This window comes from Alexandromys fortis, unplaced genomic scaffold (genome assembly GCF_014885135.2).
Source record: "Alexandromys fortis isolate MF-2015 unplaced genomic scaffold, M_Fortis_MF-2015_v1.1 scaffold_50, whole genome shotgun sequence".
NCBI lineage: Eukaryota > Metazoa > Chordata > Mammalia > Rodentia > Cricetidae > Alexandromys > Alexandromys fortis.
Window position 1 is genome coordinate 10,900,092 of NW_026067932.1, and position 24,262 is coordinate 10,924,353.

A 24,262-nucleotide genomic window follows, 5' to 3' on the forward strand; every position below is an offset into this window, starting at 1 on the left:
TATATATTTCTTAATTTTTTTAAAAAAACACAGAGAGAGAAAACTTAAAATGCCCTGGAGTTGGTAACTCTACTACCTCTAAGAAGTTTAAACTCTCTCCAGTTTAAAAACCCTCTGTACCTCTGTATATTTCCAAATTTTTTCAAACATTGTATGAAAATTTTCACTGTGACTATGGGTTTGGATGCAGATGACAGCTTACCTATTAAGTAGCAATCATTCTTGATAGTAACAATGGAATCTAAGAAAGGATACAGTATTTTTTAATAAGCTGAAAACAAACCCAGCAACATAAAGCTCTATATTCATCAAAATAGCCTTCAATAATGAAAACAAATACAATATGACACATTTTGATAAAAAACATTTTCTTCAAAAGATGTCACTGAAGGAAATTCTAAATTCTATGTTTCAAGCAAACAAAAAGATCTTTTTCAAGAAAAAAGATCACAGATGATTATAAGGTGTGCAAGAAAAGATAAAAAGGAAAGAAAACCACCTTCCAAGTACTCACAATATAGCAAGAAATAGTTACAAAAGCACCCAACACACTATAAAATACAGAACAATATTTAATACTTCTGTAGACAAGACTAAAAAACATGAACTGATGAGACAATCATAAAGGCAGAATAAAAAAGCTTAAAAAAATGCCAAGTGGAACAATTCCTGTGATGCCTGCCGGCCCGTGTATGTAGGCAAACATGAGGACGATGTTCTGTGCTCTGGTAAGACCTGTGTATGTTCTGAGTTCATATCTGGAAGCGTGTCATCTATCTGCTGGCATTAAGTGGTAGCAGACCTTAGGAGGAAGGCCCTGCTAGTAGAAGCTAAGTCACGGGTCCTGCACCTTCACAGGGATTAATTTAGCTCTCGTAAGATCAAGTTGGTTTTCATGAGAGCAGGCGATCACAAAGCAAGGCTACCTGATACACGTGGTCTCTTCTGCTCTTCACCCAGGTTATGACACTAGGAAGCGAAGACAGGTGCCCTGTGAGAACAGCACATACCTTTATAAAGTAGTGTCAGGTATTTTATAATAGCAATATACAACACACAAAGATGGATAAACAGGCAAATCAGAAAGCAGTATAACACAGCTTAAAAAGATAAAGTCTGTCTACCTAGTCAGGAATGAGAAGACGAGAAAACTGGTTGAGACGGGGAAGTAACACAACACCTCTTTCTATCCCCATGAGCTCCCTTATAGCCCAAAGCTTGAAGATGAAGAATCAGCTCATAATCAAGTAAAACTAACAGGAACTTTAATGTGTTAGGAATTTCAAAAATGAATTTTAAGTGGAAAATTGCTAATAATGCTATTTATTTATTATGTGTGTATACATACATACATGTGCGTGTACAAGTGAGAGATCAACACTGGGTGTCTTGTTCTACTGCCTTCCACCTAGTTTGAGACAGAATCTCTCTTTGACCCTAGAGCTAACTAAAGTCATGTCTAGGCTGGCCAGAAAGGTCCAGAGATCAGTCTGTCTTGCCTCATCTCTTCACTCCCAGCCATGGGTATGCAGATACATGTGCTTGGCTGTTAACATGGGTGTGGAAGATCCTTTGACCCACTGGCCCATCTCCTCAGCACCTAGGGGCACAGTTTTTAATCAGGGTAGGGGAAGGGGGGGGGGAAGCCTCACCCTAAGGAACTATTTGGTAGACAGAGGTCTGAAACTGAAGGAGTACAAACTGAAACAAAGTGTTGGTTTGTTTGTTTGTTTGTTTTAAACACTCCAAAGACTGGAAGAGGGCTCTGAGTAAATTTTCTGTGGTAAAAAGATATGTTGTTAATTATAATTGGAATTGTTGTAACCTGGACATTATCAGTTTATCAAAAGCCATCAAATTATATAGATTTAGGACCTGACACAGGTAAATGTAAGAGACCTGCATTTGGTTTCAAGTCATGCACTTGCCAGCCAAGTTCCTTCAGCTGTGGGTAGCACAGTCTTCTCCAACAATGCAGCTCCCAATTCATCATCTTACTCCCTGAATAACCAACTTAGTAACTGTTCTGGACATTATTCTACACCTTTACATCGTGTGTGTGTGTGTGTGTGTGTGTGTGTGTGTGTGTGTGTGTGTGCATGCACGTGTAGCTATAGTCTATACTTTGACATCCACAGTACATATGGCTCCTCTCTCTCTAAGCGGCTATAGTCAACACTGGTAATCATTCCACTTCACTGGGACGTGGCAAGGTCATTCTAACCTGGATCCTCAGTGCTGAGTGACGTGGAGCTGGTCGTCTTAGAATGCAGGCTTGTGACACGGTGACACAGTCAGGCAGATCCAGACATGGACTTTGACCTCCTGCAGCCAGCCGTTTACATGGAAACTCAGGAGGAGTTTCTCTTTTGCAGAAGGAATTATAGAGAGGTTGAAAACAAAAGGAAGGAGTTTGGGGAGCAAGGAGCAATTTCTAATTAACCCTTATGATCACGTTAGCAGAGAGATTAGAATTTCACAAAAGGTTTGGGTTTAACTATTTATATGTGCAGAAATGGTTCGCCTGCACTTGTGTGTAGCGGCTGTGAGTAGTGCCCATAAAGGTCACAAGGGCATCAGATCCCCTAAAACTAGAGTTACAGATGATCTGTAACTCCCTGATCTGCCATGTGACTGTGGGGAATCAAACCCAGATCTGCAAAAAGCATTCTTAACCACTGAGTCATCTCTTCAGCTCCATAAGATGACAATTTAAAAAAATTTCACTTCATTATTATTTTTGTAGTGTTGATTATCAAACCCAGAGCCTCATACCTGTGTAGGCATTCTGTAACTATAGCTATCCTAGCCCTGTGACATGTTTTTAAAACTGCATTCATCTGTAATGCATACTCTAGTTGTTTTCAAACAGACACTGATGCATATATTCTGTAGCAGATGCTGTGTGCCTTTTTAAAAGCTGCACCCCACCCCTTTCATCCTACTTATTCAGCACGAGACTGCTTTCTTTATTGAGACTAGGTCTTGCTATGTTACCCAGAATACCCTGGAAATTGCTTGAAACTTCCTGCCTCAGCCTAAGTGCTGGGACTACAGATGTATGTGTACCACTGCACCACTGGACTACAGATGTGTGTGTACCACCGCAACACTGAGATTGATTTCTTTTTTTTTTTTAAAGATTTATTTATTTATTATGTACACAATATTCTCAGTATTCTGTCTACATGTATGTCTGAAAGCCAGAAGAGGGCACCAGATCTTATTACAGATGGTTGTGAACCACCATGTGGTTGCTGGGAATTGAACTCAGGACCTTTGGAAGAACAGGCAATGCTCTTAACCACTGAGCCATCTCTCCAGCCCCCTGAGATTGATTTCTTGAAGCTTTATGGAAAGGTGTATTTTGGCCTCAAGCAGCGAATGTGAACAAAATGAAGTTAGTGAGATGCAAAAGGTGACGAGCTTTGGAATCTGTGCTAAAATGCCCGCCTCCCAAGGCAAAGGTGCGGACAGAGCTCTACAGTACCCCACTGTGGTTTTCTCACGATGGTAAAGATGTGAGGTGAAAAATAGCCAGGTCTGTTAAAGTTTCTACAAGGCTAAGTGGCTGAACTGTGTTACTATAGAGTACGACCATGTTACAGGCCATAAACAAATTACCTTGGGCAATTTTCAGTCCCTTTGAAAGTCAGTGTTGCCTGTCTGTAACCACCAAAACTTTTAAAATGTGTTGACAGACTAGCAGCTCCTATCAACCCAAAAGCCAAGCATGTCCCCAGCTAGACTCTGAAACCTCTAACAACTGTAAAATTTCCTGTGGTCCCAAGCGGTGCTTGTTAAATTCCTTGATTTATGACTTTATTTGTTCTGTAACTAATAAAATCTCATATAATTACTTTCACAGTGAAACATGGTATTGGGGCAACTTGAATCTGTGCTCCAAGGCCATATTACTCATACTTGGCTGCAGAATAAACTCTTTTTTCCCCCTTTGAGGTGAAAACTATTTTTTATGACAGATGCAGTTTTTAAAGCTCACCGTCATTTTATAATCCTAACAGGAAAACCAAGAATACATGAGCTTCCATTATTGTTAACAGAAGTTTCTGTCCCACCCGGTTCTAAAGTCATTAAGTCCCAAAGAATCACACAGAGGTCTACATTAATTATAAACTGGTTGGCCTATTAGCTCAGGCTTCTTATTAACTCTTAGAACTTACATCAGCTCATAATTGTTGTCTATGTTAGCCACGTGGCTGGGTACCTTTTTCGACAAGGCAGTCACATCTTGCTATCTTGTTTCCTCCTCTGTGCCCACAGCTACACCCTCTAAACGTCCCAGTTTCCCCAGGACTAAGTCATTACTTAACTGCCCTCTGTCCCTGTGTATTCGCCCACTGTGGATACTTCATATAAGCACAGCTGTATCATATATGAAATTTTGGGTTGGAGAGATGGCTCAGAGGTTAAGAGCATTGCCTGCTCTTCCAAAGGTCCTGAGTTCAATTCCCGGCAACCACATGGTGGCTCACAACCATCTGCAATGAGGTCTGGTGCCCTCTTCTGGCCAGCAGACATACACACAGACAGAATATTGTATACACAGCAAATAAATAAATATTTTTAAAAAAATATGAAATTTTATGGCTAGCTTCTTTTACCTAGCACTTTCATGGTTCACCTACACATTTTACAGCATTTATCAATAGTTTCTCCCTTTACGGCCAAATAATTAGTGCAAGGATACACCACATTACGAAGCATCTTCTGACTATGGAAACATAGCCCCTTCCGTTCTGCTCAACCACACAGCCAACCTGGCAGCACATTCTGTGTGAGCCATTTTCATCGCATCTGCATAAGTTCAGTCTCCTAAGAGGTCTTCTTGCTCCCTGTCCCTTTCTGGGAATTAGTGTGCACTAATTCGAGTCAGACTACACCACTCCTCTGTTCCTAAGCCCGTGATCACTTCCACTTCATACCCAGCTGAGTATCCAGCTCTACTCATCTGGCCCTTGTTACAGCTCCAACCTCGTTACCTGCTTCCCCCACTCCTTTTGCTCCAGTCCTTCTGACTGGCCGCTCCTTCCAAAGGTCAAGTGCACTGTCACCTCAGGGCCCTTTCCTGGCATGTTCTCACTTAGAGAGCTACAATCCCATCCCTTCTTTCACACCTGCTGTCACGTCCTCTGCTCTCTGTACACCAACTGACAGTTTTCCCCATGGTTCTGAGGACTGAAGCTCACACATCCTGGGCGAGTACTCTTCCAGGGAGCTCCACGCCCAGCTACCTCACAGCGTTTCGGATTGTGGCTCCATCCCTACTCCTGTTTACCTCGTCTCTTTGCAGCACGTCTCACTACCTAAGAGACTATATGTTTTTCCTTAAAGTGCAAACTTCGTCCACACCCGTCTCTCTCATTCAAAGCTATGCCTCACAAAGACACTATCAAGACATCTGCCAAACTCTTCAGCCGCACAATCATCTATCCTGTTTTTGCAGGAACAGCTCCTAAAAAGTCCTGAGGGGTTTCTTCCAGTGTAGATTCCCTAGAAGGATTATATTTTACCTCGAAAGAAAAAACTGTGCTTAATCTTGTCAACCACAAGGAGGAGTTGAGAGAGAGAGAGCGAGAGGGCGCGCTGAGCAAAGAGAACTCAGGTAATCTTTTCCCTTGCTTTTCCTCCTCTAACCTCAAGGGGGAAGAGAACTGGATTTGGAACCGGCTAAATAAATGAATGGTTTTTCTCCGCATTATGAGTTACCTAGACACACACGTCAACAGTAAAGATTACAACCCTTTCATAGGCAACAGGAATCGAGGCCTGGGAGTGTTTCATTTCCCGATGACTTATAGTTCACAAATCAGGGAAAGAGTTCCCATCAGCAGACACATAACTTACCGATGGCGTTCCAGGTCTATTTAACATTGTCTCTACCATTTAGCAATGACCACGTCTACGATTCTTAAACGACGTAAGCAATTCGGTCTCTGGACTGAAAAACCAAATCTCAGATCTGCTAGTAACTAACTCATCAAGCCCCGATTCGTGTACACCGCGATCAGTGTCCCCAGCGCTCTTGGACTCACCGCCACCTGTTGATGCCCACGTTGGAAGAGCCGGCGAACCAGGGGTCGAGGATGTAGACGCAGCGGATGGTGTCGGCGCCCTGGATGCACTCCTTCAGGGCGGGGTTGTCGTGGAGCCGGAGTCCCTTTCGGAACCAGTGCACGGCGTTCACCCCCATGCCTGGGGTGGGGGGCGCGGAGGGTCACCCCGACTTCTTCTACCGAGAGCTTCAAGGGAGAGAAGCCGGGTTCATAACCGACACCTGCGCTTCCAGGAGAACCTCCGCACACGAGGAGCGGGGAAGGGACGGCAGAGGGGGGACGGGAGGAGGCGGCGCCCAGGCCGGGCGCGGAGGCGGCGAGCGCGCAGCTGGCAGATGAATGGAGGCTGCCGAGGCGCTGTGGTCCACGGGCGACGTCCTTCAGGAGCCCGCGCCCGCGGCCGGCGTCCGGAGGACACGCATACCTTCCAGGGCCTGCAACCCCCGGAGCGCAAGCAAGCGCGCGGGGCTCGAGCCGCCACGACGGCCCGAGCTGGCCGCAGCCGCCCCGGGAGGCTCGTCACGGAGACCTCGCCAAAGCGAGGCGGCCCGCGGGGGGAGACGGTGGCTCGCCCCGAGCGGCCTCCCACCGACCGACCGACACGCGGCCCCCGTGCGCCCCCGGAGTGGGCAGGCAGCTCGGATCGCGGCCGGCGGGCGCTGCGAGGCCGGCTCGCTAGACGTTTCTCTCAGCCCGGCCCGGTCACCGGTCCCGAGGCTGCCCGGGTGACTCCGCCGCGTCAGCGGCCTCCGCCCCGCCCCCGGCTCCTCATTGGCCGGCACGCGCCCCACGTGACCACCGGCACCTCACGTTTCTGAAGTGTGATTACTACGCCGGCCCGGGACCCCGGCGTGAGCGGCGGTGCCGGGCGCTTCTGGACCGGTTGAGGCCGCTGGGCGCTCTGGACCTCAGTGCTCGCCGGGGAGCCGTGCTCGCCGCCTCAGCGGGTGTCCTCCACTCCCAGGATGATCGCCGGGGATGCAGGCCTCGGGGGAGGGGCAGGAGGCGTGGCCCCGCTCCCCCGGGGGGCCGGGAGCGGCTTCCATTGGCTGAGGCTCGCCGAGACCCGGATGAGCACGGGGCTGCGGGGAGCTCGCGAGCGCGCGCTCCGCTAGGCGCGGGCGCGCGGGCACGCGGGAGTCCTGGCGGTGTGATCGAAGGGACCGGGGTACAGGAGCGCGCCCAGTTCTTCCTCAGCGGTGTGCGGGGGGTTCTAGGGCCAGTGCGGTGTACCCCGAGAGTTCCGGCAGAGCTGGGTGAGTCGTACAGGAGGAGAACCACCGCAGTCCGGCGTGAACCGGAGTGCCCTGCTCTGGAAGGAGCGGACACCACCCCCTTTAGCCGTTGCTTCTGTTTGGCGCAGACACTTTTGCACAAGCTCCGGACAAGACAGGTCCAGAACCAGCTAATTCAGCACTTCCCGGCGTTTCATAATACTGTCGGTACATCGTCAGTTTATCAACCCTAATCTATTACACGAGGTGTATTTAGAGGACATCGATTAGTTGTTGTTGTTGTTGTTGTTGTTTTTTTGTCAACTGGAGTTAATTTGGGAAGAGGAACCTCAACCGGGAAAGGCCTCCATCAGGTTGCCCGTCGAGAAGTCAGTTGGCATTTTCTTGGTTAATCACTGATGTAGGAGGACCCGGCCAGTGTGGGTGGTGCCACCGCTAAGCAGGTGGTCCTAGGCAGGTTGTATAAGAACGCAGGCTGAGCAAACCCAGGGGAAGCAAACCAGTAAATAGCTCTCTCCATGGACTCTGTTTCAGCTCTGTCCCCAGGTTTCTGCTTCGAATTCCTGCCCTGACTTCTTCTCTCCATGAAGGACTATTAACTGTAAACTTCCTGCCCAAGTTGTTTCCGGTCATGGTGTTTTATCCAAACAATTGAAATCTAACTAGAACACGGGGCTACGTGTGCACTTTTGCCAGACTTTCCAACAATAAACTACATGTCATGCATTAGACATATAATGCCTTTTTTGTTGCTGATGGGTCTCATGTAGCCCTGGTTTATTTTGAACCCGCTATGGAACTGAGAATGACTTTGATTCTCATGTCCCCATCCCTGAGTCCTAGCATCGCCCATGTGCTTATATTATTCATGAGATTATATATATATATATATAGAATATGTATATATATAATATATATTATATAGTCTCCATCTATCTATCTATCTATTGAGAGGATATTGTTAAGTTGCTTAGGGTGGCCTTTAATTTACTTTGTAGGCCAGGAATGTCTTTACACACCATGCTTCAGCTTCAGGAGAGCAACTTCAGTGTTACAGGCACTGTGCCACTAGGGCCAGTGTAGCGATTGCTTATTGAATGAAGCCTGAGTGTGCAAAGGAGATAACAAAACCCCAGCCCTCCTGGAGTTTGCAGTTTGTTTCTTAACTCTTTATTGTGCTGGATTTTCTTTTGACAGAGGAATGCTCTTTGGGATCTACAGCTCACTGGAATCATCTTTGAGCTACCTAAAGTATATATCTCATCATACCCGTTTGGATCCAAATAAAATGCTCCCTAATTTGTGAAAACATTCTTTACCTCTACTACAAATATAGCGCCTCCCTGAGTCCTCCAAGCATGTGTCTGATACATCACTTGACACACTGTTACTAAGACTAACAAAACATTTTATTACAATACCTAATATTACCTCAACAACAATACTTAACCAATATAGTAAATGTGTTTCTGCTTCCCTCCAAAGTGTAACTTCTCAAGGACAGGGTCTCTGAGTCCAGCTTGTCTTTGTGGGCCATCAGTATCGAGTACAGAACTTGGCATGTGTTAATTAAGTGTTAATTGAACAAATGAATGAAGAGTTGCCGGGCATCATTATGTTTGGCAAAGTTAAAAGGAGGAAGAAAATAGTGCTAGTTAAAGGTTGAATTGTGTCTACTTCAAGTTCTTACAAAACCCCCTTACCTGTGAAAATGACTACATTTGGAAACAAGGTATTTAAGTACAACCTATTCAAGATGAGGTCATCTCTAAGGTGTACTCTAATCTAACATGTTAAGTGTCCAAAATAGAGGATAAACTTGAGCATAGAGACAGACATGCATATAGAGAGAATGCCATGTGAAGATTGAAATTACGGTTGGCCACAAACGGAGGGAAGAGCAGGAATCAGCAAAGCCTTGGAACAGATCCTTCCTTACTGACTACAGAGACCACGTGACCCTCCCGATGCCTGCTTTTGAACTCTGACCTCTGGATGTGGCACAATAAATTCCGTAGCTGTGAGCTACCTGGAGTGCAGTACTTTATAATGGCAGCTTTAACAAATGATACCAGGAAGCTAACTTCACTGCTTTAGGGAGCCAATGTCTAAACATTCTTCTCTGCCTCTGCTTCCGTTGCCACAGTAGTCGGGCTTCATTTTTTAGTTTCTGCAGAAAATTTGAAACTATGTACATGAAAACCATAGAGAAGTAAGCAAATTGTTCATTTCTGCAAAAAGGCGTAAACGTTTTGTGGTCACTGCTAGGGACCTTCCGCCTCTCATCGCCCATGCAGAAGACCTGATAACAGGGCTGTGCCTTCTTCACTGGGATGGTGCTGTGTCCTAGGACCTATTTTTGTACCTTTAAAAGATACAGTGTTTTGTGTTTGGCTTTGAACAATCTGAAAGGAAGCAGATTGTATCTAAAGACATAAAGCTGTTTTCAAGAATCCAAACAAAATGGTGGGAAGTGAAGAGAAAGTTGATCCATGTAGAGTTGACTTCTGTTTATGGATTGTTCATTCAATAAAGATGAATTTTGTAACAGACAGTGTGTGGGTGTTTGTGTAACTTTAGCATTGAAGTATTAATCTGTTATAAAAGTACATCAACAGTACATTTCTCAAATACAAAAGGGTTTTAATGGCACATCAGCCATGACTTTATTATATTTGGATTGGGCAATGGAGATTGCCATTTAATAACAGCCATGACTTATTGGGCAAGTGCTATATTCTATATACAGTATATTAGTAATCTTGTGATACTTTTTTCTCTGTAGCATTTTTGTGGGTGTTAGGGGGTTATGCTGTGGCATCATGGAGAAGGTAGTTTTTAACTTCTTCACACTGAAAACCAGTTCTAGGCCTTGGGAGTAACTTTTCTGTATTTGATGCAGTCAGTAGATGGCCAAGTTGTGTCTTCCGGGGCATTTCCAAACCACCCTGCAGGTCCAGTAGGTGTTCTAAGATACTATGGGTATGGGGACAGCCTGGGCAGGGGCTGGGCTTTCCAAAGTGGTGGACAGGACCGAGAGCCTCTTGGGAGCTGCATGGGCACCCTGTGTCTGTGGATTAGTGGCAGGACAAGTTGGGTTTGATCTTTATAATGCTATTGGGATACAGTTAAATCTTATTAGGGTAAGATAATTTTTTTTTTCTTTTGGTTTTTCGAGACAGGGTTTCTCTGTAGCTTTGGAGCCTGTCCTAGAACTAGCTCTTGTAGACCAGGCTAGCCTCGAACTCATAGAGATCTGCCTGACTCTGGCCTTCCAAGTGCTGAGATTTAAAGGTGTGTGTCACAGCCGCCCAGCAGGGTAAGATAATTCTTATTGATAAGAAACTAAAACTCTCCAGGTGGTGCTGGCACGGGCCTTTAATCCCAGCACTTGGGAAGCAGAAGCAGGTGAATCTCTGTGAGTTTGAGGCCAGCCTGGTCTACAGAGCAAGTTCCAGGACAGGCCCCAGAACTACAGAGAAACCCTGTCTTGAAAAACAAAAACCAAAAAAAACCCTAAAATTCCAGGACATAAGTAATAAAACTGAATGAAAAATCCCAACCTGTTTCTAAACCCAAAGCTCTTTCCTTGGTTTACAACTCATCACTGGCCCTCGTTCTTTTAGAGCGAATTTTAGTTACAGGCATAGTCAAGCACTGACTGTGGTTTCATGCAGTTAGGAGGCTGAGTTGGGGAGATCAGTCTGAGTTCAGGACTAGTTAGCCAAGGCTACTTAGTGAGGCCTTTTCTCAAATAAAACAAAACCACACACACACACACACACACACACACACACACACACACAGAGAGAGAGAGAGGGAGAGAGAGAGAGAGAGAGAGAGAATATTACTGGTTAAATTCTTGTTGGTTTCAGTGTCATGATAGAAGCAGAAAGAAAATAGGACCAAAAGGAAGAGACTGCCTCAGTCTCTTGCCATTAACTTCGTCAGGACTGCTATGGTTTGGGTGTGGTTTGTACATTGAGGGCGCATGTGTGAGAAGCTCGGTCTTCAGTGTGGTGGTGTAAAATGCTAACCCATCTCTCCAGCCCTGCAATAAACTCTTCTAGAGACTCTGCTCATACATTTAACACTGAGTTTACTTCACACATCAGTTATTAATTATCGCATCTCAGCTCCAAATTCATATTTCATTGCCTCTCGATAGTAGAACAAAACCTTATAAGGACATCTCCTTTGCTTCTGGCATTATGTTATGAATTGCCAGTAGAACGCAGGATGGAAAGCGGAGACACCATCTCTTCTGAGGTCTGCATGCTTTTGTTTTCTTTTTTCTGACCCCTACTCTGTGGTTGGCAGCAGCCCTTGGAGAGTGGACATTCATGAGTCAGTTTTTATCAGGTTTCAGTAGCAGCCTGGTTGGTGGCTTTCCACTGAGTCTCACAGACAACCTGACATTGGGGATCCCGTCCCAGCCTAAGTGCTGTTTAGGAAAGCATTTCTTGTGATCACTGCCAGCAATGACTTTCTGCCTACCAGCCTCTCAGTGAGTTCTGGCTAATTTCCTTTTCCAGTGTCTGTCGTGGCCACACATGGGGCTGACATCCGTTGGGGTCCATCTTTGCCGGTTTCCTACGATCCAGGGTAGGAGCATGTGGGTTAGAAATGTTAGGTAGAATAAACAGAGACACAAAATACAGAGACAGTACTGGGAGGGCAAACAGTAAATACTGAATCTGTCCACGTTTATTTCTTAAGATCTTTAAATACCCAATCCAAAAACAGGGAAGAAAGTCAAAGACTTCCTTTTATCATGATACAGGAACGATGTGGTTACCATTTAAATATCAGAACAGCAAGTAACCACACCCTAGGTCCAGATATCTTTGCTAGTAGCCAAATCTTAAGTCAAATCTCCTGTCAATAACCAGAAGGCACAAGAATAGGTTTAAACTCTCTGACCTTTAGTGGAGGCGGAATGGACCCACTTCTCTGGCTTTCCCCAGTGTCTGCAGCCACACCTTCTATAGTGAGGTATAAATCGTACCCTTGGGGAAGATCCCTGGCTTCACTAAATGTGTCCTTAGCACTCAGACACAGGTTTGGGTGTTCTTTGGAGTTCTACCTATCTTAGTCAATTGCTTGTTATAGCTCATAGTTCCTCTTACTAAATATTGCTGGAGGAGGGCGCCGCTTGTTGGTTCCCAGACACGTAGCCCCAAAATAATCACACAGAAACTGTATTAATTAAATCACTGCTTGGCTCATTAGCTCCAGCTTTTATTGGCTAACTCTTACATATTAATTCAGCCCATTTCTATTAATCTGTATATCACCACGAGATCGTGGCCTACCAGCAAAGTTTCAGCACATCAGTCTACCGCGGCCGGTGGCGGCTCCATGGCTTCTCCGTGACTCAGCTCTTCTTTCTCCCAGCATACAGCCTAGCTCTCCCTGCCTAGTTCTGTTCTTCCCTGCCATAGGCTCAAAGCACTTCTTTATTCATTAACCAATAAAAGCCACACACAGACAGAAGGACCTCCCACACCAAAATATTCCTCATTTTATATGGCCAGTCATTTTGGTTTCCTGGCTGTAGATCAATGCAATCCACAGTTGATTTGTGAAAAACCCTCTCCCTGGTTCTTATCCTCCTTGCTGACCCAGTACATTTATAAAGTGTAAATAGTTACAAATGTAGCAATATGATATTGTGAAATATTAGCCAATGTTTTTTTTTTTCCCAATGTTTTTTTTCCTTTCCACAGACTTTTTTTTTTTTTTTTTTGGTCCAATGTTGACCACGCAGGTCACTGGATTCAAGGCCAGCATTAGCATCTGTGATCTGGTCTGATCTCAGAGCAGCGGTGTTAGGAGACAAAGTCTTGTCCTGAACTCAAGCCTGGTCCTGGTGCCAATCAGGAAAGATTCACTGCGTCCCATTCCTCCCACAAGCGACCTAAGAACAGGAAAATAAGATAAAATGTGATCAAACCGTACCTGAAGTAAAAAGGTAATATCATAACAAACTTTTTTTTTTAATCTAGGATCAGCTCCAGATTACCGAGATAAACATTGGGTAATCTGACAATGATAGAAAGGATTTAGGCCAATTTCCACCTGAAATCAGGAGACCAAGTCCCTGGAAGAACTGCCTTTGAGACTTTTGTAGTCGAAACCAAACCGCCTGTGTGGAACTCCACGGGGCAGAGGAGGCCCAGGAAGCACAGGCCAGACCCCCCGCTGGTTCCAGAGAACAGGCAGACTTTCACTTGCCTGCACATATGCATGTCTAGCGTCCCAGGAGCTGAGAAGAGGACTTTGGGTCCCCTGGAAGTGGAGTTCCAGATGATTGAGAGCTGCCGTATGGATTCCGGGCATTGAACCTGGGGTCTTAGGCAACTGTTCTTTATCTCTGAGCATCTCAGCAGCCCCTCTTTTGTTTTCTGAGAGAGGATCTCATGTATTCCAAGCTGCCTTCAACTTTCTAAACTCCCGATCCTCCTGCCTTCACCTCAGAGTTCTGGGATGGCAGGTGTGAGCCGCCACGCCCAGGTTATGTGGTGGTTTCGCGCAAGCCAGGTAAGGACTCTGTCATCTCGGCTACATCCCAGCCCGCAGCTTGATTTGTCACCATGTCTGCACTTCCTCACAAGGGAGTGAAAATCAGCTGAAAAAGAAAATCAGCTACTTAAAGAGTTATAACAAGCGGATGGTATGATGCAAAAGGTCATAAGGGATTGTGGTGAGCAGGCAGACGAGGACACAGGTTCAGCAAATGCCAGCTTGGAGAGATTATAGTTTGGGGGTCATACAGGATTATCTCCAAAACAGACTGCAGCATAGACAATCTTCCTCAAGATGTGATGTCCTTAAATATCAAGGAAATGGAGTGGGTTAAGATGTTCATTGCCAGATAAATCTATAAACAGAAGAAGGTTTTATTTCTGTAAAATAACAAAATAATAAAAATTCAGGAAATTGACGGATATGGAAATTATTATATTAAGTGAGATGACTCAGACTCAGAAAGAGAAAGAGTGTGATCAGCTGCCTCACATTCCCGCGACCACGGGTAGAGCCTCTTGCACCCACACACTCTTCCCACTGTGATTGCTGATGTCACTTGTAAGCTGGACAGCCTCTAGAATCACTTAGAAGCTAATGGCTGGGTACGCCTAGGCGGAAGTTTCTAGATTAGGTTAAACGAGGTGGGAAGATCTGCTGTGTTAACTGTAGCTGGCATCACACCATGGTCTAGGAGCCTGGATGTAATAAAAAGGAGAAAGCAAGCTGAGCTCCAGCTCTAATCCCTCCTGCTACGTGGGTGCAGATACAAGGTGACCACCTGCCTCACTTTCCTGCTGCCAGGACTTGCCCATTACCATAGACTGTATCCTCCAACTAGGAGCCAAAACAGACCCTTCCCTCCCCAAGTCTTCAGTTGGTTTTCTCAGGCATTTTGTCATAGTAACATAGTAATGAGCAGAGGAACAAAGTCAATGAGAGAACTGAGGCCCAGACTCATCAGCTTCTTAAAAATGGAGAAGGTAGGAAGCGGATCCTCACCAGGGCCTCCCCCCAGAGTGGCAGTTAGAGGCTGTTTCAGAGGTGCAAATCAAGAGCTCTTGGGACATGGGGAAGGCAAGGGATGTGGGTTAACAGGGACCTCAGAAGGCTGTAGGAATTTGCATCCGCATTAAACAGAACCAAATATTTAAAAAGGAACGAATGGGAGGTTCCCAAGAAGTGGGTGGTGGACAACATATGGCAGTGTATTTACTTACAAGGCTTATGTCAACTTTTGTGTCTTAGAAGAAGTATGTTGACTACACATGGAAAACATAACGAACAACACAGAGACCTGGGGTGCGGAGGTGTGGGTTAGAAGCATAACATCAACATAGCCAGTGAGAAGGAAGATACCGTAGGGAGGCTGTGTTTCATGTTGCTTGGGGCTGTGGAAGTGCTTCCTAAAGGGCGTGGGTCAGTGGAGCTTGGACATTCACTGAGGAATAAACCTGTGGCTGCTGGCGTTGTTATGCTGACAGCCGGCACTTGGAGAGGTGTCTTATAGAAAAGCAGATTTAGAGATTGCTTCAGATGGTAACCAAAGCCACAAAAGAACTGAAAGAATGCTTTGAAGAAAACACGCAAAAATGACAAGTGTTTTGAGCTCAAGGTATTAAAACAGATAGGACGGCCTCTGTGTCTGCAAAGCCAAAGGCTCTAGTACTGTTAAGACAGGGTCTTGCCTGGCAGAGGTGGCCCATGCCTTTAATCCCTTAGGGCATTTTCTTAATTAGCAATTGATGGGTGAAGACCTTCCCTCTTGTGGGTGGTGCCATCCCTGGGCTGGTGGTCCTCTGTTCTATAAGAAAGCAGGCTGAGCAAGCCATGAGGAGCAAGCCAGTAAGCAGCATCCCTCCATGGCCTCTGCATCAGCTCCTGCTATCTGAATCCCTATCCTGACTTCCTCCAATGATGAACAGTGATGTGGAAGTGTAAACCAAATAAGCCATTTCCTCCCTGAGTTGCTTTTGGTCATGGTGTTTTATCGCAGCCATCGTAACCCTAACTAAGACATTTGTCATCTGGACCTGAGAAGGAGGGGTAGACATTGTTTATGTCTTTCCCGGGAAGGAACTTTAGCAGTGGTCTTAGATTGGAGTAAGTGACTGGTTTTCCAAAAGAAAAAAGGCTTGCCTTTGTGTGTGTGTGTGAAAAAAATCACCTCGGAGTTCCTATCCCATCCTACTTTGGGCCAAAAGTCTCTGGCAAAAGGTGCACGCAACTTGTCTGGATGGAAGCAGCTGCCCAATCTGAGGTTCAGTTCCTATTCCCTTTATTCTAGTATACACAGATGCATTTTAGCTTTTGGAAGACTTGAAAATGAATATGAAAATATCAAGAGAGCAAATACATAGCATTAGCAAGCTAGGGACAATCTCTATGTGTTACATATCTGTGGTATTTGCAGTGTCTAAAATGGTGGGGTGTCCGAGAGATTAATCTTCAGGTTTCAGCTTGGAATGTGCATTGGAGAAGCAGATAGTTTAGATTTGTGGTCTATTGCTAGGAGCTATAAGAGGGTTTTACGTCTCGCTAACTGTACTGTACTGGTATCTTTAAGAGATTCATTACATTTATAAATTTAATTTGGTATGCTAGTACTTGGGGATGTTTTGCTTGTCAGAGTTGGTCATCAATGTGCTTAAAAGAAGAAACTGAAAATGCTAAATTTATGAGTACAATTTAAAGTGTTTTACCCTGGAAAGATGTAATTAAACTAACTATAAACAGAACTGGTCAAGGGGAGTTTAGTCTGTATAAGTGGAGACTATGAACCTAAGCTGCCTTATTAGAATGTACTGCTAGATCTACCAGCAGAAGAAGATTTATGTGTTGAGGCTTCAGAAAGAAACTGCTCTTTAAATCTCCGCCTTTGATACATTGAATATAAGTTTTAAAAGGACCTTTTCTGTGCACACCACTAACTTCCCACTTCCGTTCCCTCTCACAGACAACAAGATAGAAGAGAGATCTTTAAATTCTTTCCTCCCTAAGAGCTTTCACTTTCAGTAGGGTTGGCAAGGGGGGAAAAAGACTCTGGCTGCCATGAAACCCATGAGTTCAAAAGGAGATCACTGGGAACCTGGCCGAGGAGGAGGGTGCTTAGCCGGAAGGCCACTGGGCTGGGCCAACCTTTCCTAAGGGGCCACTTATGTATAATGGACTAACACTGGTTTTAGTTTTCTATGCAGAAACTGCCTTAAATAATAGAAACGTTTTTTTCCCTGTGATTTTTTTTCAATTCAAATGTAATTTATGAGCATGTTAGCACACATCTTTAATCCCAGCACTCAGGAGGCAGAGGCAGGAGGATCTGTTGAGTTCCAGGCCAGCCTGGTCTACAGGGCAAGTCCCAGGATAGCTGGGGTTATGTAGAGAGACCCTGTCTCCAGGGTGGGAAACAGCAGCAACAACAAAACCCCCAAACAAACAAATCCACAAAGTTAAAATTATCGTTTGGAGAGATGGCTCAGCAGTTAGGAGCACTGGCTTGTCTTGCAGAGGACTCTGGATGGATTCTCAGCACCAGCCTGGCGGCTCACCACTATCAGGGACTATGACTGCAGTTCCAGGGGATCAGACATTCTTTTCTGGATTCTGAGAGCACCAGGCATGCTCACTGTGCTCAGGCATACGTGCAGGCAAAACACATGAACCAAAGTAGTTTCAGACAAGTCATCTTGGGTGTCGGGGACCTAAGTTCTAACACCTAGCACCTAAATACAAAACCAGGTGGGGTTGTGCTAACGCTGTTGTGGGGGTGGGGACAGGAGGCTTTCCATGACTGCTGGCTACCAGCCTAGCTCCAGGTTCACTGGGACTGTGAAGTATGATGGTCAGTGATTGAGCAGGACCTCTATTGGCCTCTGTGCACACACACGAACACATGCCACATGCAAACACCACATATGTCAGAGAAAGGGGGAGGAGGAAAGAGAGGGGGAGATGGGAGAGGAAGAAAGGGGGAGAGAGAAGAGATGGGGGAGATGGGAGAGGGGAGAAAAGCTGATTAATAAATAATGAAGGGATAATGAAGTGCTTTATCAAAATCTTTATTTTTACATTCATATGCTCTTTTTTTTTTTTTTTTTGAGACAGGGTCCCTAGTCCAATCTGGTTTCCAACTCACCCCAGAGCCGAGGATGACCTCGAATTCCTGATTCTCCTGCCTCTGCCTTTGGAATACCAGTATTACAGGTGTGTCCTCGCCTTACTCAGGCTAAACTCTGCAGGGGAATGAGCCTGCAGCTTCCGCCCAGTGAACTGCATCCCCCATCTCCACAAACAGCATCTTGATAGAAGCTATTTAGGGAGGGATAGGCTTTGTCTTTTGTTGAGTTTGGGTTTCTGTAACCACTACCATGTGATCAAACCCAAACCCAGGCCGGTCTGCTGGATGATGTTGACCCATGCGGGAGAACATCTCAGTTATTTCAATTGACCTGACAGCCTTGGTGACGAGGTTTACCACTCCAGAGCCCGTGGTGACATCACTACTGCGGTAGCCCTTCCTTCCTTCCTTCCTTCCTTCCTTCCTTCCTTCCTTCCTTCCTTCCTTCCTTCCTCCCTCCCTCCCTCCCTCCCTTCCTTCCTTCCTTCCTTCCTTTCTTTGGTTTTTCAAGACAGGGTTTCTCTGTAGCTTTTGAGCCTGCCCTGGAGCTAGCTCTTGTAGACCAGGCTGGCCTCAAACTCACAGAGATCCACCTGCCTCTGCCTCCCCAGTGCTGGGATTAAAGGTGTGCACCACCAATGCCTGGCTAAGACATTTTAGCTCCCTTAAGGCACTGTGTGTTTGCTTCCTCGGGAGGTTCTGGTCTGTGCAGACTTTCTGGTGGCAGCAGTTGCTGCTGTGTTGGTATTTTAATCTGCAAAGTGCTACATTAAAGGCTCTTTCTTGTTCAAGCAGCCTTTTAAAAACGTAATAGCTGCTATTTCATCTAGCTTGAACATCTTGTTTGAATGCATGACAAGCCAATTCCTAACCCCCTTGCCTGCCTCGTGGTTTCTCCTTGGCAGAAGGAAAATGATAAAAGTATCCTCTTATCGCTCTGTTTACAGCCAGCAATCGGGCTTCGTTAGGCCGCATGCTAATTACTCTCTGAAAACAGAACTGAAGATGCATGGGCTAAAAAGAATGAAGACTCTAAACACTAAGTGCTTTGGGAGGCTACTTTATGTAATGGTATGAGTGCTACCCCCCCATGCTTCTAAGAAGATTAAATTGGGCTCTGATCTAATCTAGGCTGTTCACATTATTGAAACTTTTATAACAAAAAAGGGAATAGTATGTATTCTTCCAGACAGTTTCTAGTTAATGCTATCTCTACTTATTAGTAATTGCTTAGTCAAATTTCTGTAGCAAAACATTTCCACAGTCATTATTAACTGCTCTGGAATTTTGTTCTTAAACATTAAAAAAATATGATTAATTCAGGCGTGGTGGCACATGCTTTAATCCCAGAGCCTTGGAGTCAGAAGCGGCTGATCTCTGAGTTTGATGTCAGCTTGGTTTACATAGCAAGTTCCAGGCCTGTTTTATATATTAGGCTACCCGGTGAGACCCTATCTCACGACAACAAAACACAAAAACCCAAAACAATTATACTTCAAATGAGTAATAGGAATTCAAAATCCAAGGCATACCAATCTGTTTGTTCTTAGTTACATCTAACATGCCTACCTATATTTGAAACGATGTGTTCAGTTATTAATAATGTAATGATGCGTCTCACTCTGTAGGTGATATGGTTCTATTGATAAGATTCAATAGTCACTACTTGACCCCTCGCTCATCAATCCTATGTCCGTGTAAGGATGCCAGAAATGACATTAAAGTTGCAAGTTGGCTACTTGACCTTTTAAAGGTCAAGGCCAACATTCAAACAGATTTTGCCCAGATATTGTGACTGATGCCAAACTGTGGCATGACCACAGCTCCTGGGAGACAGCTATTAATGGGAAATGCAGGCATTTGGGCAGGAAGTAAGGGCTACGACCTCAGGAGAAAGGCCAACTGTAACAGGTGGGCATGATTTTCAAATTAGCAGGGATGAAGAATTAGGCCAGGAACAGGTTTTCTCAATCAAGGGAAACTTCCATAAGGCCTTTTACGAAGAACCTCCTAAATACCACACCAAGGCAAAACGTGCTCCGTGAGCTGTTCAAATGCCTACTAGCTTGATGGCCTTCTAGTGGTCCTTATACCTGGACGCGCTTCCTGCCCACAGGTGTCACCCTTGTTATTTCCAAAAGATGTCCAAAAATGTAACTCAGATTTTCCCAGTGTTCTCAGCTACCCTGTCATATGCTTACTGGCTCTGCAGTTGCTAGGAGAATATTCTCCCCATGACTCACCCAGCACGAGTGCCCAGGAAGCTGACAGCATTGTACTAATGGCTCACCTGGAGGTTCTTTCCCAGATCTCAACTGCTGAGACAGCTGAGCAGAGATTCCCAAGGATTTGGGCAAGTGAGTGGATACATATCCTTCTTCTAGCACAGCTTTGTGTATGCCCAGAGCCCCTCAAACCTGTCATAAATAGTCCCTCTTATTATACTGTGAGTTCCAAGGGATAGCATCAATAATTTAGAACCCTCTACAAAGTCTAATCTTATTAGTTCAACATCATTGGCTATATACTTAACTTTCTAAGCTACAAAAGATGAATGTCTTAAGGATTTATAAAGAGAATGCATTATTTAGCTATTGTTTCTGACATTCATATCTCTTATTTATGTCTCAGGCATTTGTTTTCTGCCTGTTGTGTGCTGAGTCTTATGCTGACATCTGACAGTAGAAGAAAGAAAAACATACATTTTCTTCAGGAGCATATGACTTTGTTAAGGGAAATGGACATATAGAAAACAACATACATCTTTCTCCTGCTTTCAACCTTCTTGACAAAGGATTTATTTATGTGGCATATAATGTTTCAAAGTAATAGGCAAAGCTATGATCGATGGCATACCATGATGTGTTTAGGAACGCTAGCACAGCTTCAGCAACCGCTGTGAATCTAACCTAGAAGAAGCCTAGCTTCACCTTCCTGTCTGGCAGTGCTTGCCACAGAAGCTGACACATCAAACAAACCTTCTTAATGTAGTATTTCACTTTCACGAGGTAAGGGACAAATTCTGTTGAGATTCCAGTAGCCCTTTGGAAATTTCTATTAGCTCAAGGTCAAGAGAATTTTTTTTTAAAGATTTATTTATTTATTATGTACAAAGTGTTCAGCCTCCATGCCTGCAGGCCAGAAGTGGGCACCAGATCTCATTATAGATGGTTGTGAGCCACCGTGTGGTTGCTAGGAATTGAACTCAGGACCTCCGGAAGAGCAGTCCGCGCTCTTAACCTCTGAGCCATCTCTCCAGCCCCGAGAATTTTATTTTAAATTTGATTTTAGAAGTTGTTAGACATGTTAGAAAGTTCAAAAGCATTTGACCCCAGGTGATCTTGATTATCTGTTTGGCCAAAGTAATAACACAAGGTTTTCAGAGACCAGTCTAGAAGGTTACACAATAACTGAGAAGACGGTTACATAATGACTCTGTGCAAACCTCACTCATCAAAGTCCTCGTCACCAACAACACAGAGAATAAGATGTTGCATTTAAATACAAAGTTCTTGTTTCCTAGGTCAGTTACCTAGACCAATGCAAGAAAAAAGCCTTATATATATTATCTGAGGACCGACATATGCAACACCCAGTTTAAAGCTAGGTAACCTGTGCCTTTGAAGTCACTCTCCGTGCCTCTTTATTCCCTTCAGTGTCTTCTCCCAAAGGGAACTCACTATTGTGAAGTTCATGCCTATTCTTCCTTATTTATATGCACATATACATGTTTCTAATCAAATTATTTCTTTTCTTTCTGTAGTTTAAACTTCGTGTAAGTTGAGTGAGATAGGTTCTAGTAAGTATTCTGTGGCTTGGTTTTTGTGACTCACCATTGAAATTCAGCCAAATCCACTAAGCCTACAGAACTATAAGAAATCATAAAATGTTTCCTTTTTTAAAGTATGGGTAGCTTGGGGCATGTAATAGGCTTTGCAATAAACCAGGTTAGTCTATTTCAGGATTGTTTATACTGTTTCATTAGTCAGCGTATCTCAGCTACTATCTGATAAGGCAGATACATTTTCCCCTTGTTTTGTTTTGCTTTTTTTAAACTTACAAAGCAGGGTGCTTAATTGGTTTTTAGTGTTCTCTCTCTCTCTCTCCCTCCCTCCCTCCCTCCCTCCCTCCCTCCGTGTGTGTGTGTGCGTGCACACGCATGTGCACACTTGAGTGTGGTATATGGACCCATGTGTGCTTGTGTGGAGAACAGAGAACACTGGCTATTCTGTGCTCTCTCGTTCCCTTGGGACAGGGGTCTCTCACTGAACTTGGTCACCATGTTGGTTACACTGGCTGCCCAGCAAACCCTAGCGATGTCTCCTACAGTGTTGGAGTCAAAGGTGCATGCAGCCATGTTGGGCTTTTTGCATGGTTGCAGGGCATCTGAACTCAGGCAAGTGTTCTTACTCACTGCGGCATCCCCCAAGCCTTAGCTTTGCCATAGCATAGTAATACACCTAAGGAGACTGTGACCAAGAGTTGTCCAGTTTGTTCTAAAAAATTCTCTCTTATCCTTCACTTATTTATTTATTTTGAGATGGGGCCTTGAATTGTGGCCTTGATTGCCTTGATCTTCTTCTGCCTCCACCTCCTGAGTGCCCATCCTAGTTTTAATTTGCATTATAATTTATTTCATGGTTTGTATGTTTTCAACTTCTAAATATGTCACCTTATCTCCCCTTTTCTCCATTCCTCCCTCCCTTCCACTCATTTTTGTTTGTTTGTTTTGATTCTTTGAGACAGAGTTTCACATAGCCTAGGCAGACCTTAAATTTGTTGCTCAGCAGAGGGTGAGGGCAACCTTGGTTCTCCTGCCTCCCCTTCCCCAGGGCTCAGATTACCAGGCCGACCACATCGCCATACCTGTTGTGTGATTAGTTCTGTCTTAAAATCAGTTCTCAGTATCATTTAATTATGTATGGTCAGAAATTTGTTTTGGTTGTTTAATGGTTAACACAAGTCATTTTTCGCAGGTTATTCCATTGAGCTTGAAAAAATACATACTTTCCAGTTCTTTGCTTAAAGTATACTATAGGTAAATATTACATCAGTCCTGTTCATGTTCACCAAAAACATCTCCCAAAGCTTACTGACCCCTTTGTCGACGTGACCACAAATTTCTCTTGCCTTTAATTTCTTGGCTTGTTATATAGGGCTTTGTGCTGCTCTGTCTTTCCTGTACCTTTCCTGAAGCCATTGTGTGGATACTATTTGGTGATGCTGAAGGATGTTGATTGAATGTATCTTGCAATGGCCTGACCCGCAATCATGTGTTGCTCATTGCCCAGGTAAACCTTGTATCTTTTCCCTGCTGGGCCTAGTCTGGAGAAGCGCCTGGCATTCATGTGTTGCTCATTGCCCAGGTAAACCTTGTATCTTTTCCCTGCTGGGCCTAGTCTGGAGAAGCGCCTCTTGCTCGGAATAGATGTTGCACGGCAATGAACAGAGCAGATCTACCAGAGAGATATCGACGTTTCAGTTTGGACAAGACATGCGGCATTTCTGCGCACACGTCATTAAGCAAGCAAACCACACAGCCAGGCCTAATATCTTGGAGGTTGGGGAGGTGTCACCCTATCACAGGGAGGGAGAAGAGACTGGTAGGAAGCAAAGCCACATTCTATATCTTTGAATATCCTCTGCACAGAACTTCTAAAATAGAATAAAGATTTTTGGTAACTAATTCATAGCCGTTCCTGCTTTGTCCAATTACATAATACATCCAGTTGCAACTGGCCAAGATGGACAATTTGTGCTTTCCTTTTGAGTTTTTAATTCCTTCAGCCAGTAGATTAAGAATCTGCTGAAGGGGCTGGAGAGATGACTCAGCAGTTAAGAGGACTTGTTGCTCTTCCAGAGGACCCCAGTTCAGTTCCCAGAACCCATGGAGTGGCTCACAACCATCTGTAACTGAAGTTCCAGGGCGTGCCCTCTTCTGAACTCTACCTACGCTATGCCCATGTAATGCACATACATGCATGCAGGCACAATACTCACACACACACACACACACACACACGTAAATCTTTGCAGAAACAGAATCTGATGAAAGTGCAGAGATGTGCACATGTCCAGTGTTTGCTCTTTTGTTTTACGGTTGAAAGAGCGCTTAAAGAAACTGCCATGTGGGCTGGAGAGATGGCTCAGAGGTTAAGAGCACTGACTGTTCTTCCAGAGGTCCTGAGTTCAATTTCCAGCAACGACGTGATCACTCACAACCATCTGTAAGGAGATCTGGCGCCCTCTTCTGGCCTGCAGGCATACACGAAGGCAAAATGTTGTATACATGATAAATAAATCTT

The 24,262-nt window shown here is 44.7% G+C and overlaps 1 protein-coding gene and 1 long non-coding RNA gene across 3 annotated transcripts in view; one reads left to right on the forward strand and one right to left on the reverse strand.

Moving 5' to 3' along the window:
- Cry1 (cryptochrome circadian regulator 1) overlaps positions 1 to 6,214 on the reverse strand; it is a 48,721-nt gene extending 42,507 nt beyond the window's left edge. The window contains exon 1 of the mRNA XM_050145669.1: positions 6,057 to 6,214. Within this exon, the coding sequence (XP_050001626.1) occupies positions 6,057 to 6,214 (158 nt within the window). The remainder of the gene's footprint in view (positions 1 to 6,056) is intronic.
- Positions 6,215 to 13,104: 6,890 nt separating this feature from the next.
- Positions 13,105 to 23,413, forward strand: LOC126503774 (uncharacterized). 2 transcript variants are annotated; one of them, XR_007592397.1, is made up of 4 exons: positions 13,105 to 13,286; positions 17,945 to 18,043; positions 22,934 to 22,995; positions 23,324 to 23,413. It is a non-coding gene; the product is annotated as an uncharacterized lncRNA (long non-coding RNA). The 2 variants fall into 2 exon arrangements; XR_007592398.1 differs by lacking the exon at positions 23,324 to 23,413 and adding an exon at positions 23,249 to 23,295.
- The last annotated feature ends 849 nt before the right edge of the window (positions 23,414 to 24,262 follow it).